Raw genomic sequence first — 16,788 nt, forward strand, 5'->3', positions numbered from 1 at the left:
AGAGATGGCAAAGAAGTTCCAGAAATGGTCAGACAGGCCACTTCCTGTAAAGGAATCTCTCAGGTTTTGACCTGCCATTTGAGTTCTGTTATACTCACAGACACCATTCAAACAGTTTTAGAAAATTTAGGGTGTTTTCTATCCATATGTAATAAGTATATGCATATTCTAGTTACTGAGTAGGAGTGGTAACCAGATTAAAATCGGGTATGTTTTTTATCCAGCCGTGTCAATGCTGCCCCCTAGCCCTAACAGGTTAAGCCTTAGCCCCACCCATCTCTTTAAGGATTCACATGTGAGGCCATGTGCTAAACAGAGTGAGCAGTGTAGTAAACAACCAAAGATTACAAGACTAAAAGTGGTAAAAGTAGTAGCCTACAATAAGGAACAACTCCAGGTTAAAATACAGTTTATCTAGTCCTTGGCCTTGATCCTAATCTGACTTTGGTGCAGGTCATGCTGTTCTTCACATTACCGTCTCTGGTAAACACACACTATATCAAATAAAATAACACCTGTGTTCTGTGAAAGTGATCACAGTACAGTGAAATGGTTACTTACATAGTAGCAATATCAAAAGCAGAAAGTGTCAATTATAATTATTAGACAAAGCTTATCTGACACACTTGTCTAAATTGATGGGTCATGTGTAGGAAATGCTAATACATCTAGCTAAGTGGATGGGTCACTATTGTCTAGACATGTTCATGAAATACAATAGATGGCCATAATCACCCCCAGACACACCTGGCTAACTTGATGGGTCACGTAACCATCTGGCGAAGTGTTTAGATATGTAACTAGCTAAACAATGAACCTGCATAATCCCAACTCATACTAGTACCAACCAATACAAACTGATTGTCATAGCTGTAGTATGAACCTGCAGCTAGCTAAAGCTAACCAACCAGGTTCAACGTTAGCTAGCTAGCTAACATTAGGCTATGGATTTCTGATTTGAATAATATTACTACACAGATCATACACATAACGTTAGCTAGTGAGCCAGCAAGCTAACGTTCGCTGGACAGAAGCAAAGTGTACCGTCTGTAGAACTGTATTTGTTCTCTCTCTCATAAAGCTGTAATTGAGCCTACAGACTATAGATTATCATTCCTGTTCTTTTTGAAAGTGGCAACTTTAGGATAACACCTAAAGCATCAGCATGCTTCAGTTTGGCTGGCAGCTAGCCAATATTACCCCGGGCCAGTAGAGGGTGATGAGCTGTTAGTAACCATCTACAACCACAACAAGGAAGACACCCGCCGGAGAAAAATAGTATTCAGAGACGCACTAAACTGGAGAGATAATTGAATTTGTGCGGATTCAGGTTCACAATGGTGGATGTAGCATACGGAGAGGAGAGCTATGGTGGAGTGATTCAAGAGAGTTCTTGGGTCCACACTGCTGCAGAAGATCCTCAAATTTACCAACATCAGCGGTCCTGCCAGGTACTACAATGCAGCTTTCCCCCTACATGACAACATCATGCACCATTGTCCAGGTAAGTTGATTATATAATGTTGGAATCAATTTCACTTTCTGTTTAGAATTTCCCTTGTTAGTGTACGCACCTCTATAATTGCCATTTTATCAAGGCTTTTGGAATATGGTATGGTGTTTTTTCATTAACCAATTAATTAAAAACATTCATATAAACTCAGCAAAAAAAGAGACGTCCCTTTTTCAGGACCCTGTCTTTTAAAGAATTCATAAAAATCCAAATAACTTCACAAATCTTCATTGTAAAGGGTTTAAACATTGTTTCCCTTGATTGTTCAATGAACCATAAATAATTAATGAACATGCACCTGTGGAACGGTCGTTAAGACACTAACAGCTTACAGACGGTAGGCAATTAAGGTCACAGTTATGAAAACTTAGGACACTAAAGAGGCCTTTCTACTGACTCTGAAAAACACCAAAAGTTAGATGCCCAGGGTCCCTGCTCATCTGCATGAACGTGCCTTAGGCATGCTGCAAGGAGGCATGAGGACTGCAGATGTGGCCAGGGAAATAAATTGCAATGTCCATGCTGTGAGACGCCTAAGACAGCACTACAGGGAGACAGGACGAACATCGTCCTCGCAGTGGCAGACAACGTGTAACAACACCTGCACAGGATCGGTACATCCGAACATCACACCTGCGGGACAGGTACAGGATGGCAACAACAACTGCCCGAGTTACACCAGGAACGCACAATCCCTCCATCAGTGCTCAGACTGTCCGCAATAGGCTGAGAGAGGCGGGACTGAGGGCTTGTAGGCCTGTTGTAAGGCAGGTCCTCACCAGACATCACCGGCAACAATGTCGCCTATGGGCACAAACCCACCGTCGCTGGACCAGACAGGACTGGCAAAAAGTCGCGGTTTTGTCTCACCAGGGGTGATGGTCGGATTATCGTCATGCATTAAATGAAGACCAGCTAATGTGAAAACCCATCTTGGAGGATATGCATATAGCAGTAAAATGTAGCTACAGATGTGATTCTCCATTACCTGTTACAGGATAGGTACTGTTTGTCGCAGCAAACATCATTCACAACCAACCATAACTTGACGATAAAAGGTATGAAGATCTACATAATGCCCAAGAATCTGAAGCTTTAAATGTAGCTGTGCAGTAACAGCTAGTGTGTGTGTGTGTGTGTGTGTGTGTGTGTGTGTGTGTGTGTGTGTGTGTGTGTGTGTGTGTGTGTGTGTGTGTGTGTGTGTGTGTTGTACCTGATGCCCTTCATTGGTGAGGATGGTCTGCTTCTCCTCAGAATGAGCCACTTCAAACTTCTTAATGAACTCACAGTCCTCGGCAGAGATCATCTGGCCCCTATGAAACACACAGCATGATTATTATACAGCAGTCTGACACACAGCATGATTATTATACAGCAGTCTATGAGACACACAGCATGATTATTATACAGCAGTCAGAGACACACAGCATGATTATTATACAGCAGTCTATGAGACACACAGCATGATTATTATACAACAGTCTGAGACACACAGCATGATTATTATACAGCAGTCAGACACACAGCATGATTATTATAGAGCAGTCAGACACACACAGCATGATTATTATACAACAGTCTATGAAACACAGCATGATTATTATAGAGCAGTCTGAGACACACAGCATGATTATTATACAGCAGTCTATGAAACACAGCATGATTATTATAGAGCAGTCTGAGACACACAGCATGATTATTATACAGCAGTCTATGAAACACAGCATGATTATTATAGAGCAGTCTGAGACACACAGCATGATTATTATACAGCAGTATATGAGACACACAGCATGATTATTATACAGCAGTCAGACACACAGCATGATTATTATACAGCAGTCTGAGACACACAGCATGATTATTATACAGCAGTCTATGAAACACAGCATGATTATTATACAGCAGTCAGAGACACACAGCATGATTATTATACAGCAGTCAGACACACAGCATGATTATTATACAGCAGTCAGACACAGCATGATTATTATACAGCAGTCTATGAGACACACAGCATGATTATTATACAGCAGTCAGACACACAGCATGATTATTATACAGCAGTCTGAGACCACACAGCATGATTATTATACAGCAGTCTATGAGACACACAGCATGATTATTATACAGCAGTCAGACACACAGCATGATTATTATACAACAGTCAGACACACAGCATGATTATTATAGAGCAGTCTATGAGACACACAGCATGATTATTATACAGCAGTCAGACACACAGCATGATTATTATACAGCAGTCAGACACACAGCATGATTATTATACAGCAGTCAGACACACAGCATGATTATTATACAGCAGTCAGACACACAGCATGATTATTATACAGCAGTCAGACACACAGCATGATTATTATACAGCAGTCAGAGACACACAGCATGATTATTATACAGCAGTCTATGAGACACACAGCATGATTATTATACAGCAGTCAGACACACAGCATGATTATTATACAGCAGTCTGAGACACACAGCATGATTATTATACAGCAGTCTATGAGACACACAGCATGATTATTATACAGCAGTCAGACACACACAGCATGATTATTATACAGCAGTCAGACACACAGCATGATTATTATAGAGCAGTCTATGAGACACACAGCATGATTATTATACAGCAGTCAGCACACACAGCATGATTATTATACAGCAGTCAGACACACAGCATGATTATTATACAGCAGTCTGAGACACACAGCATGATTATTATACAGCAGTCAGACACACAGCATGATTATTATACAGCAGTCTGAGACACACAGAATGATTATTATACAGCAGTCAGAGACACACAGCATGATTATTATACAGCAGTCAGACACACAGCATGATTATTATACAGCAGTCTGAGACACACAGCATGATTATTATACAACAGTCGAGACACACAGCATGATTATTATAGAGCAGTCTATGAGACACACAGCATGATTATTATACAGCAGTCAGACACACAGCATGATTATTATACAGCAGTCAGACACACAGCATGATTATTATACAGCAGTCAGACACACAGCATGATTATTATACAGCAGTCAGACACACAGCATGATTATTATACAGCAGTCTGAGACACACAGCATGATTATTATACAGCAGTCAGAGACACACAGCATGATTATTATACAGCAGTCAGACACACAGCATGATTATTATACAGCAGTCTATGAAACACAGCATGATTATTATACAGCAGTCGAGCACACAGCATGATTATTATACAGCAGTCTATGAAACACAGCATGATTATTATACAGCAGTCTGAGACACACAGCATGATTATTATACAGCAGTCTATGAAACACAGCATGATTATTATAGAGCAGTCTGAGACACACAGCATGATTATTATACAGCAGTCTGAGACACACAGCATGATTATTATACAGCAGTCTATGACACACAGCATGATTATTATACAGCAGTCTGAGACACACAGCATGATTATTATACAGCAGTCAGAGACACACAGCATGATTATTATACAGCAGTCAGACACACAGCATGATTATTATACAGCAGTCTGAGACACACAGCATGATTATTATACAGCAGTCTATGAGACACACAGCATGATTATTATACAGCAGTCAGACACACAGCATGATTATTATACAGCAGTCAGACACACAGCATGATTATTATACAGCAGTCTGAGACACACAGCATGATTATTATACAGCAGTCAGAGACACACAGCATGATTATTATACAGCAGTCTGAGACCACACAGCATGATTATTATACAGCAGTCAGAGACACACAGCATGATTATTATACAGCAGTCAGACACACACAGCATGATTATTATACAGCAGTCTATGAAACACAGCATGATTATTATAGAGCAGTCTGAGACACACAGCATGATTATTATACAGCAGTCTTGGGGAAGCTACTCTGAAAATAGGGTTTAAACCCTACCAAATCACTGGAAGAAGTTAAGCTACACCAAGGCAAAAAAATGTAATGTTATTGAACTAAAGTTACTTTGAAAAAGAAGTTCACTACATTCAAACTACTTGTTGATAAATTATCATATTCAAAAAGTCAGACTACAAATTGCAGGAACACTTTGTTAAAACCGAATGAGTAACTTAGCCAATTAAAACGGTTTTCTTTCTGTTTTGTATGCTTTATCTACTATTCACAAACTCTAATAGGGAAGTGCTCCTCTCGTGTTGGGCGTGCCACAACGAGTAGCCTGCAGGGTAGAGAAGCAGTTGTCTTTCCATGGAAATGTACTTCCTAAATATTATTGGCTAATTCAGTCTCTGACATTGACTGGAAATATTGATAAAACATTTTTTTTTTGTGTCCGTCTGCAAATTGTCCCGCTCCGATCAAAGTTGGGTTTTCCAAACAGTCCCGTTTTCCAAACAGTCCCGTTTTGTAGCTTATTCCTTATCTACTGTATCAAAAGCACCTCCGTTGTAATATTCACAAATTAATAGCCTTACTCTTGCTGATTTACATTGAGTAGGCTACCTTCCATCTCTTTTGTTGGACATGCCAGATGAAGTGCGACTATGTGTGGTCGCAATTAAATAGCCTGTAGACCAGGTTATATGGGTGGAGAAGCAGGCCCATTAAATAGCCTGTAGACCAGGTTATATGGGTGGAGAAGCAGGCCCATTAAATAGCCTGTAGACCAGGTTATATGGGTGGAGAAGCAGGCCCATTAAATAGCCTGTAGACCAGGTTATATGGGTGGAGAAGCAGGCCCATTAAATAGCCTGTAGACCAGGTTATATGGGTGGAGAAGCAGGCCCATTAAATAGCCTGTAGACCAGGTTATATGGGTGGAGAAGCAGGCCCATTAAATAGCCTGTAGACCAGGTTATATGGGTGGAGAAGCAGGCCCATTAAATAGCCTGTAGACCAGGTTATATGGGTGGAGAAGCAGGCCCATTAAATAGCCTGTAGACCAGGTTATATGGGTGGAGAAGCAGGCCCATTAAATAGCCTGTAGACCAGGTTATATGGGTGGAGAAGCAGGCCCATTAAATAGCCTGTAGACCAGGTTATATGGGTGGAGAAGCAGGCCCATTAAATAGCCTGTAGACCAGGTTATATGGGTGGAGAAGCAGGCCCATTAAATAGCCTGTAGACCAGGTTATATGGGTGGAGAAGCAGGCCCATTAAATAGCCTGTAGACCAGGTTATATGGGTGGAGAAGCAGGCCCATTAAATAGCCTGTAGACCAGGTTATATGGGTGGAGAAGCAGGCCCATTAAATAGCCTGTAGACCAGGTTATATGGGTGGAGAAGCAGGCCCATTAAATAGCCTGTAGACCAGGTTATATGGGTGGAGAAGCAGGCCCATTAAATAGCCTGTAGACCAGGTTATATGGGTGGAGAAGCAGGCCCATTAAATAGCCTGTAGACCAGGTTATATGGGTGGAGAAGCAGGCCCATTAAATAGCCTGTAGACCAGGTTATATGGGTGGAGAAGCAGGCCCATTAAATAGCCTGTAGACCAGGTTATATGGGTGGAGAAGCAGGCCCATTAAATAGCCTGTAGACCAGGTTATATGGGTGGAGAAGCAGGCCCATTAAATAGCCTGTAGACCAGGTTATATGGGTGGAGAAGCAGGCCCATTAAATAGCCTGTAGACCAGGTTATATGGGTGGAGAAGCAGGCCCATTAAATAGCCTGTAGACCAGGTTATATGGGTGGAGAAGCAGGCCCATTAAATAGCCTGTAGACCAGGTTATATGGGTGGAGAAGCAGGCCCATTAAATAGCCTGTAGACCAGGTTATATGGGTGGAGAAGCAGGCCCATTAAATAGCCTGTAGACCAGGTTATATGGGTGGAGAAGCAGGCCCATTAAATAGCCTGTAGACCAGGTTATATGGGTGGAGAAGCAGGCCCATTAAATAGCCTGTAGACCAGGTTATATGGGTGGAGAAGCAGGCCCATTAAATAGCCTGTAGACCAGGTTATATGGGTGGAGAAGCAGGCCCATTAAATAGCCTGTAGACCAGGTTATATGGGTGGAGAAGCAGGCCCATTAAATAGCCTGTAGACCAGGTTATATGGGTGGAGAAGCAGGCCCATTAAATAGCCTGTAGACCAGGTTATATGGGTGGAGAAGCAGGCCCATTAAATAGCCTGTAGACCAGGTTATATGGGTGGAGAAGCAGGCCCATTAAATAGCCTGTAGACCAGGTTATATGGGTGGAGAAGCAGGCCCATTAAATAGCCTGTAGACCAGGTTATATGGGTGGAGAAGCAGGCCCATTAAATAGCCTGTAGACCAGGTTATATGGGTGGAGAAGCAGGCCCATTAAATAGCCTGTAGACCAGGTTATATGGGTGGAGAAGCAGGCCCATTAAATAGCCTGTAGACCAGGTTATATGGGTGGAGAAGCAGGCCCATTAAATAGCCTGTAGACCAGGTTATATGGGTGGAGAAGCAGGCCCATTAAATAGCCTGTAGACCAGGTTATATGGGTGGAGAAGCAGGCCCATTAAATAGCCTGTAGACCAGGTTATATGGGTGGAGAAGCAGGCCCATTAAATAGCCTGTAGACCAGGTTATATGGGTGGAGAAGCAGGCCCATTAAATAGCCTGTAGACCAGGTTATATGAGCCGACAAGGTGAAAAATCTGTCGATGTGACCTTGAGCAAAGCACTTAACCCTAATTGCTCCAGGGTCGATGTACTACTATGGCTGACCGTGTAAAAAAATATATTTCACAGCACCTGTGTGACACGTGTGTGTGTATATATATATATATATATATATCCCTTTTTCATGATATCAAATTACGATCCAATTATGATCTTGTCTCATCGCTGCAACTCCCCAATGGATGCTGGGCCAATTGGGTACCGCCCTATGGGACTCCCGGTCACAGCCGGTTGTGACAGCCCGGGATTGAACCCGTGTCTGTTGTGACGCCTCAAGTACTGTGATGCAGTCCCTTAGACCGCTGCGCCACTCGGAAGGCCGACCATCGGGTTCATGGTCTCCTTCCTGACCAAGGCCCTTCTCCACTGAGGAACTCTGGAGCTCAGTTTGGCCGGGTGGTCAGTTCTAGGAAGAGTCTTGGTGGTTCCAAACTTCTTCCATTTGGATGGAAGCTCCAGATCTGTACCTCGACACAATCCTGTCTCAGAGCTCTACGATCAATTCCTTCAACCTCATGGTTTGGTTTTTGCTCTGACATGCGCTGTCAACTGTGGGACCTTATATACTGTAGATAGGTGTGTGCCTTTCCAAATCATGTCCAATCAATTGAATTAAGCCTAATATAAATGGGCCAGGTGAGAATCTCTTATTTTAAACTATTTCTTAGGATATTTTTGTGCATTTATTTCTTGACTAGGCTGGCAAAATAGCTGGGGTTGGGGCTGCAAAGTGAGCTGCGTCACATAAGCCTAAAATAACACTGCAGGGCTGCAGTCGGGTTTGGGACCAGTTCTTGCGGGAGCGGGATGAAAGGTGAAAGGGAGCGGGATGAAAGGGAGCGGGATGGTAGGTGAAAGGCAGCGGGATGCAAAGCAGCGGGATGAAAGGCAGCGGGATGAAAGGCAGCGGGATGAAAGGCAGCGGGATGAAAGGCAGCGGGATGAAAGGCAGCGGGAGAGGGATGAAAGGTGAAAGGGAGCGGGATAAAAGGCAGCAGGAGAGGGATGAAAGGTGAAAGGCAGCGGGATGCAAAGCAGCGGGATGGAAGGCAGCGGGATGAAAGGCAGCGGGATGGAAGGCAGCGGGATGGAAGGCAGCGGGATGGAAGGCAGCGGGATAAAAGGCAGCGGGATAAAAGGCAGCGGGATAAAAGCCAGCGGGATAAAAGCCAGCGGGATAAAAGCCAGCGGGATGAAAGCCAGCGGGATGGAAGGCTGTGAGCGTTGTCTGCGTAATCAAATAACATACAGTTCAGAAACCCAAGCACGACTCCAACACCATCATTAAGTTAGCTGACGACACAACGGTGTTATTAGGTCTGATCACCGACAAGACAGCCTATAGGGTGCAGGTCAGAGACCTGGCAGTGTTGTGCCAGGACAACAACCTCTCCCTCAACGTGATAAAGACAAAGGAGATGATCGTGGACTACAGGAAAAAGGAGGACCGAGCACGCCCACATTCTCATCGACAGGGCTGTAGTGGAGCAGGTTGAGAGCTTCAAGTTCCTTGGTGTCCACATCGTCCATAAACTGTCATGGTCCAAACACACCAAGACAGTCGTGAAGAGGGAATGACAAAACCTATTCCCCCTATGAAAAGATTTGGCTTGGGTCCTCAAAGTTCTACAGCTGCACCATCGAGAGCATCCTGACTGGTTGCGTCATCGCCTGGTATGGCAACTGTTCGGCCTCCGACCACAAGGCACTACAGAGGGTAGCGCGAACGGCCCAGTACATCACCGGGGACAAGCTTCCTGACATCCAGGACCTCTATACCAGGCGGTGTCAAAGGAAGACCCTACGAATTGCCAAAGACTCCAGCCACCCCAGTCAAAGATTGTTCTCTCTGCAACACCACGGCAAGCAGTGCCAAATCTAGGTCCAAAAGGCTTCTTAACAGCTTCTACCCCCAAGCCATAAGACTCCTGAACAGGTAATCAAATGGCTACTCTGACTATTAGCATTATGTATTTATTTTTTACGCTGCTGCTACTTGCTGTTCATTATCAATGCATGGTCACTTGATCCCTACCTACATTTACATTTTAGTAATTTAGCAGACGCTCTTATCCAGAGCGACTTACAGTAGTGAATGCATACATTTCAGTTCAAGCATTTTTTATTTTTTTTTGTACTGGCCCCCTGTGGGAATCGAACCCACAACCCTGGCATTGCAAACACCATGCTGGCGTTGCAAACACCATGCTGGCGTTGCAAACACCATGCTCTACCAACTGAGCCACAGGGAAGACACCTACATGTACATATTACCTCGACGAGCCTGAAACCCTACACATTGACTCCGTATGGGTACCCCCTGTATACAAGCTAAGCGTCAGTATAGAGACAAAGTAGAGTCGCAATTCTACTGCTCAGACACGAGACGCATGTGGCAGGATCTACAGGTTTCTGAGCTGTATGTTATTTGATTACGCAGACAACGCTCACAGTTTACTCCTTCACATATTTATAGTCCTCATAATATCTGGCTAAATGATTTACGCCTAAGACACAGGCTACACGGCATGATTATTGAACTACAAATGTTCTTGTAATCCACTGCTGAAGTCACCTGACCCTAATCACATGACCTATATTATATAGATAATAGATATTCCGTTTTTCCTCGACCTCTGCTGAAATAATTTGACCCCTTTGGAGACGAGATACACACATTATGATTAATGAATATTAAAATACATGTTAGACATACAATGAGAACATTCAAAGAAAAATCTAATTTGGTATTTATTAGGATCCCATTAGCCACTGCAAAAGCATCATCTACTCTTCCTGGGGTGCACATAATTAGACTAGAATCCCAGGGTTATGGGCCCAGTTCTGCTTTAGATGGAGCAGTGAATCCCAGGGTTATGGGCCCAGTTCTGCTTTAGATGGAGCAGTGAACACCAGGGTTATGGGCCCAGTTCTGCTTTAGATGGAGCAGTGAACCCCAGTGTTATGGGCCCAGTTCTGCTTTAGATGGAGCAGTGAACCCCAGTTCTGCTTTAGATGGAGCAGTGAACCCCAGTGTTATGGGCCCAGTTCTGCTTTAGATGGAGCAGTGAACCCCAGTTCTGCTTTAGATGGAGCAGTGAATCCCAGGGTTATGGGCCCAGTTCTGCTTTAGATGGAGCAGTGAACCCCAGTGTTATGGGCCCAGTTCTGCTTTAGATGGAGCAGTGAACCCCAGTTCTGCTTTAGATGGAGCAGTGAATCCCAGGGTTATGGGCCCAGTTCTGCTTTAGATGGAGCAGTGAACCCCAGTTCTGCTTTAGATGGAGCAGTGAATCCCAGTGTTATGGGCCCAGTTCTGCTTTAGATGGAGCAGTGAATCCCAGTGTTATGGGCCTAGTTCTGCTTTAGATGGAGCAGTGAACACCAGGGTTATGGGCCCAGTTCTGCTTTAGATGGAGCAGTGAATCCCAGGGTTATGGGCCCAGTTCTGCTTTAGATGGAGCAGTGAACCCCAGTGTTATGGGCCCAGTTCTGCTTTAGATGGAGCAGTGAATCCCAGGGTTATGGGCCCAGTTCTGCTTTAGATGGAGCAGTGAACCCCAGTGTTATGGGCCCAGTTCTGCTTTAGATGGAGCAGTGAACCCCAGTTCTGCTTTAGATGGAGCAGTGAATCCCAGTGTTATGGGCCCAGTTCTGCTTTAGATGGAGCAGTGAACCCCAGTGTTATAGGCCTAGTTCTGCTTTAGATAAAGACACTGGGATTCACTTCTCTGTCTGTCTTTTGACATCTGTTTAACCTGTTGGGTCTAGGGGGCAGCATTTGCACGTCTGGATAAAAAAAATGTACCCGATTTAATCTGGTTACTAATCCTACCCAGTAACTAGAATATGCATATACTTATTATATATGGATAGAAAACACTCTAAAGTTTCCAAAACTGTTTGAATGGTGTCTGTGAGTATAACAGAACTCATTTGGCAGGCAAAACCCTGAGACATTTTCTGACAGGAAGTGGATACCTGATGTGTTGTATTGAGTTTAAACCTATCCCATTGAAAAACACAGGGGTTTAGGAATATTTTGGCACTTCCTATTGCTTCCACTAGATGTCACCAGCCTTTACAAAGTGTTTTGAGTCTTCTGGAGGGAGATCTGACCGAACAAGAGCCATGGAACGGTGATGTCCCATTAGACACCTGGCGCGCTACTTCATGTTGGGTACCCTCGTTCCAATACGTTATAAAAGGCTATGCATTCGTCCACCTTGAATATTATTCATGTTCTGGTTAAAAAAGGCCCTAATGATTTATGCTATACAACGTTTGACATGTTTGAACGAACGGAAATATATTTTTTCCCCTCGTTCATGACGAGAAGTCCGGCTGGCTTACATCATGTGCTAACGAGACGGAGATTTTTGGACATAAATGATGAGCTTTTTTGAACAAAACTACATTCGTTATGGACCTGTGATACCTGGAAGTGACATCTGATGAAGAGAATCAAAGGTAATGGATTATTTACATAGTATTTTCGATTTTAGATCTCCCCAACATGACGTCTAGTCTGTATCGCAACGCGTATTTTTCTGGGCACAGTGCTCAGATTATTGCAAAGTGTGATTTCCCAGTAAGGTTATTTTTAAATCTGGCAAGTTGATTGCGTTCAAAAGATGTAAATCTATAATTCTTTAAATGACAATATAATATTTTACCAATGTTTTCTAATTTTAATTATTTAATTTGTGACGCTGACTTGACTGCCGGTTATTGGAGGGAAACGATTTCCTCAACATCAATGCCATAGTAAAACGCTGTTTTTGTATATAAATATGAACTTGATAGAACTAAAAATGCATGCATTGTCTAACATAATGTCCTAGGAGTGTCATCTGATGGAGATTGTAAAAGGTTAGTGTATCATTTTAGCTGGTTTTATGGTTTTGGTGACCCTGTCTTTGACTTGACAAAACATTACACACAACTCTTGTAAATGTACTGTCCTAACATACTCTAAATTTATGCTTTCGCCGTAAAACCTTTTTGAAATCGTAAAACGTGGTTAGATTAAGGAGATGTTTATCTTTCAAATGGTGTAACATAGTTGTATTTTTGAAAAATTTGAATTTTGACATTTATTTGGATTCAAATTTGCCGCTCTTGAAATGCACCTGCTGTTGATGGAGTGCACCACGGGTGGCACGCTAGCGTCCCACCTAGCCCCAAGAGGTTATTAACACTTACAGTAGTTCCTAATTACAGAAGCAGCTGACAACACTGGCATTACCCCTGGAACTACTACAACAGCAGAGGGAACTGGCTTTTGTCCCAGCTCAGCACTATACAAGCTGATTCAACTTCTTATTAAAAGACCAAGATTAGAAGAATCAGTGTAATACTATGAATGAGCAGCCATGAATAACTCATATCCACAAGACTGTGACTCACAGCCCAGAAATACCAAAATAACCTATAGACTAGTACTAGGCCTAGTGCCCAGCATGAAAATGCCGGAATTAAAGGTGCACTATAGAGAAGAGAATCATTGTACCATTTAAAAAAAAAAGATTTTCCATAACCCAAAATATTGTATTTTCAAGTGTTTGAAACTGGTGTACAAAACCGGAAGACGCAAAAACTAAACTTAATATCGGGAAGCATATAAATAGCTCACAGAACAGATCTACTGCTTCTTAGAGACTTCCTTTCAATAAGAATGACAGATCGATAACAAACATTTCTATGTGAATTTGGTCAAGTCACCCAAAACGTTACATATTGCAGCGTTAAAAGGGCGAACAGGCATAGTGTCCTCTCCATGAAGAGAGGTGGAGGAAGAGGAGTAGGATGAAGGTGTACTTACTGCAGGTAAGACTGCCAGTTGACCTTGTTTGCTCTGACCTCAGCTGCCTTGGCAGCGATGATGTTGGTGGGCACTGCAGCATCCACCGCCCCGCGGATATCCATCCTGATACACCTGTAGGATACCTCTCTGGACAAGAATCAATAACTACCTGGAAGGAAGGAGACAGGTGTGTTTGATAAATAATACCCAGGTCTCAAATCAGCACGTTATTGGGACACACACACACCAAATCAACACGTTATTGGGGGACACACATATATACATACAAACATAGCGAGATTTTGCATCATTCATTTTTCATAATATCCTAATTCTGCAGGTGAGAGCAGTTTGTTAAAGCAGTTTGATAAAGCAGTTTGTTAAAACAGTTTGTTAGAGCATGCCAGGAATTCATTACCAACTCCGTAACCAGATCAGCTGCTTTAGCTAACGCAGCATTAGCCAGTAGCTAGCTAGTTAGCCCAACTCAGGTCATAGCTAGCGAACTTGGCCAATGTAATGCAATGTCATGTTGGTGCAGTAACGTTATTGACAGAACAAGTGTATTATTTAGTTACAACGACAGCACTTGTCAACAAATCCCGAAATGAGTGTTGTTACTGAATGCGTTCGAGTCGTCTCGCCAGCTAATTTAGCTAACTGGCTAATGTCAATACCGTGGTGCAAGCTAACGATAGCTAGCATCAACGCCAAGATATTCTAACGATATAACACACAATACAGAACCTGTAATCTCATAGAAACATTACAATATAATTTTCCTACCGTTAAAACACACAAGCCAAATAGAGCATGAATTTATGTGGTTTAAAATCAAAAGGCCATTGGTATCTCTCCGCTAACAACTACAATGTGATGCTGTCAGCAGGAAGCAGCGCCCTGAACATCCAGTCAGCTGTCCTCGGCCCTAAACCCTCAGCCATAAACCCTAAACCCTCGGCCCTAAACCCTCGACCCTAAACCCTCAACCCTTCAATCTCGTTTCACCTCGTCACATCCCAGTGTACCTTAATAAATGTCCGTTCCCCGACCAAGGGAGTGATGAGAGGAGTAGGGTGGAGGCTGTTTGATGGTAGCAAGCTGGACGGACGGAAGAAAGATGGCAGAAGTGGATCCTGAATATGGCCGCAGAACCAAGGAGAACTGGAATATAGTCGGGAAGAATGGAAAACGGAGCAAAGTAGTTTACAGTGATGAGAATGACCCTTCCTATCTAATAGGAGTACTGTTTGTAAATGAGGAACAGCTGGACCAGAGTACCAATCTGGAAGAAACCAGGAGTTATCCAAACTGGTAGAGAGAGTGCTGGGTAAAGTGAAGGATGTGAGGATCACGAGATGCGGGCTTGTTGTTGTTGTTGTTGTTGTCTCTGCGGATCAGAAGGAACGTGCCTTGTATCTTAACCGATTTGATAAGTTTGAAGTGTCATGTGTGTCTCTTCGGAACAGAGCTCCCCTCAATGGGGTTGATATTGAAGAGATGAAGCATGTTGATGAATCGTGTGGTGAATGGTGGAAAAGTGAAGTCCGTCACTCTCCTTACTCCAGTGCAGTTAGGGTATATTAACTACAGAGTCATTTATCCCAAGACCAATGCAGTGGGATCATTGTTAAGGTTTTGGTCATGTAGTAAGTGTTGGCAGAAGGGAGAAGCAGAGATGTCCAAGTTGTGGAAAGGACCATATCATGTGTTTATAAAAGTGATGAAAATGTGACATGTTGTAATTATGGTGGGAACCATGAAGCCACGTCTTCCTAACGCCCCACAAGGGGGAAACAGAACGAGGTGGCCAAAGCCAGGGCTGTCCAAAGCATTTCATACTGTATGCAGCAGCTGGGAAAAGGGTAGAGGGGCTGAATGGTGCATCAGAAGAGCCCATGGTGGTGGATAGCCCAACACTGCAGACTGCAGGGGTTGCCTTTCACCAGCAAGTCCTGACATTTTAAAGGTTAAGAAGGTGGTCGTTATGGCATGTATAGCTGTGGTAATTAATGGCACTGCCAAGGTGGAGAGAAGGTCCAGGAAGATAGAATTTATAGTGTGAACCGCAGCAGAGCGGCTCCTGGGGCTGAAAGATTTCTCAGCGAAGGAGTTACATGCAATATTGCTACAAGTCGTACCACCCTCTCAGGCCCCAGAGCCGGACCACCCTCTCAGGCCCTAGAGTCGTACCACCCTCTCAGGTCCTAGAGCCGTACCACCCTCTCAGATCCTAGAGCCCTACCACCCTCTCAGGTCCTAGAGCTTCACCACCCTCTCAGGTCCTAGACCCTCTCAGGTCCTAGAGCCATACCACCCTCTCAGGCCCTAGAGCCCTACCACCCTCTCAGGTCCTAGACCCTCTCAGGTCCTAGACCCTCTCAGGTCCTAGAGCCGTACCACCCTCTCAGGTCCTAGCCGTACCACCCTCTCAGGTCCTAGCCGTACCACCCTCTCAGGTCCTAGAGCTTCACCACCCTCTCAGGTCCTAGACCCTCTCAGGTCCTAGAGCCGTACCACCCTCTCAGGTCCTAGCCGTACCACCCTCTCAGGTCCTAGAGCCATACCACCCTCTCAGGTCCTAGCCGTACCACCCTCTCAGGTCCTAGCCGTACCACCCTCACAGGTCCTAGACCCTCTCAGGTCCTAGAGCCGTACCACCCTCTCAGGTCCTAGAGCTTCACCACCCTCTCAGGTCCTAGACCCTCTCAGGTCCTAGAGCCTAACGGTGATATGGAGAACTAAAAGGAAGAAGTGGGAGTTTGTTTGTTTTGTTTTGGCAATGTATTATTTT

At 43.9% G+C, this 16,788-nt stretch overlaps 1 protein-coding gene across 5 annotated transcripts in view; it reads right to left on the bottom strand.

Annotated features, from left to right (window-relative positions):
- LOC106595987 (V-type proton ATPase subunit H) overlaps positions 1-15,379 on the bottom strand; it is a 65,410-nt gene extending 50,031 nt beyond the window's left edge. For 2 of the 5 annotated variants that reach the window (XM_045714361.2, XM_045714358.2), the window contains exons 1-3: positions 15,023-15,379; positions 14,013-14,163; positions 2,727-2,826 (exon numbers count right to left, since the gene is read on the bottom strand). In XM_045714361.2, coding sequence (XP_045570317.1) covers positions 2,727-2,826; positions 14,013-14,116 — 204 coding nt within the window. In that variant the 5' untranslated portion in view covers positions 14,117-14,163; positions 15,023-15,379. The other 3 variants (XM_045714362.2, XM_045714359.2, XM_045714360.2) reach the window with 2 other exon arrangements.
- Positions 15,380-16,788: the final 1,409 nt, after the last annotated feature.

The sequence above is a fragment of the Salmo salar genome, chromosome 03 (genome assembly GCF_965601325.2).
Source record: "Salmo salar chromosome 03, fSalSal1, whole genome shotgun sequence".
Lineage (NCBI taxonomy): Eukaryota > Metazoa > Chordata > Actinopteri > Salmoniformes > Salmonidae > Salmo > Salmo salar.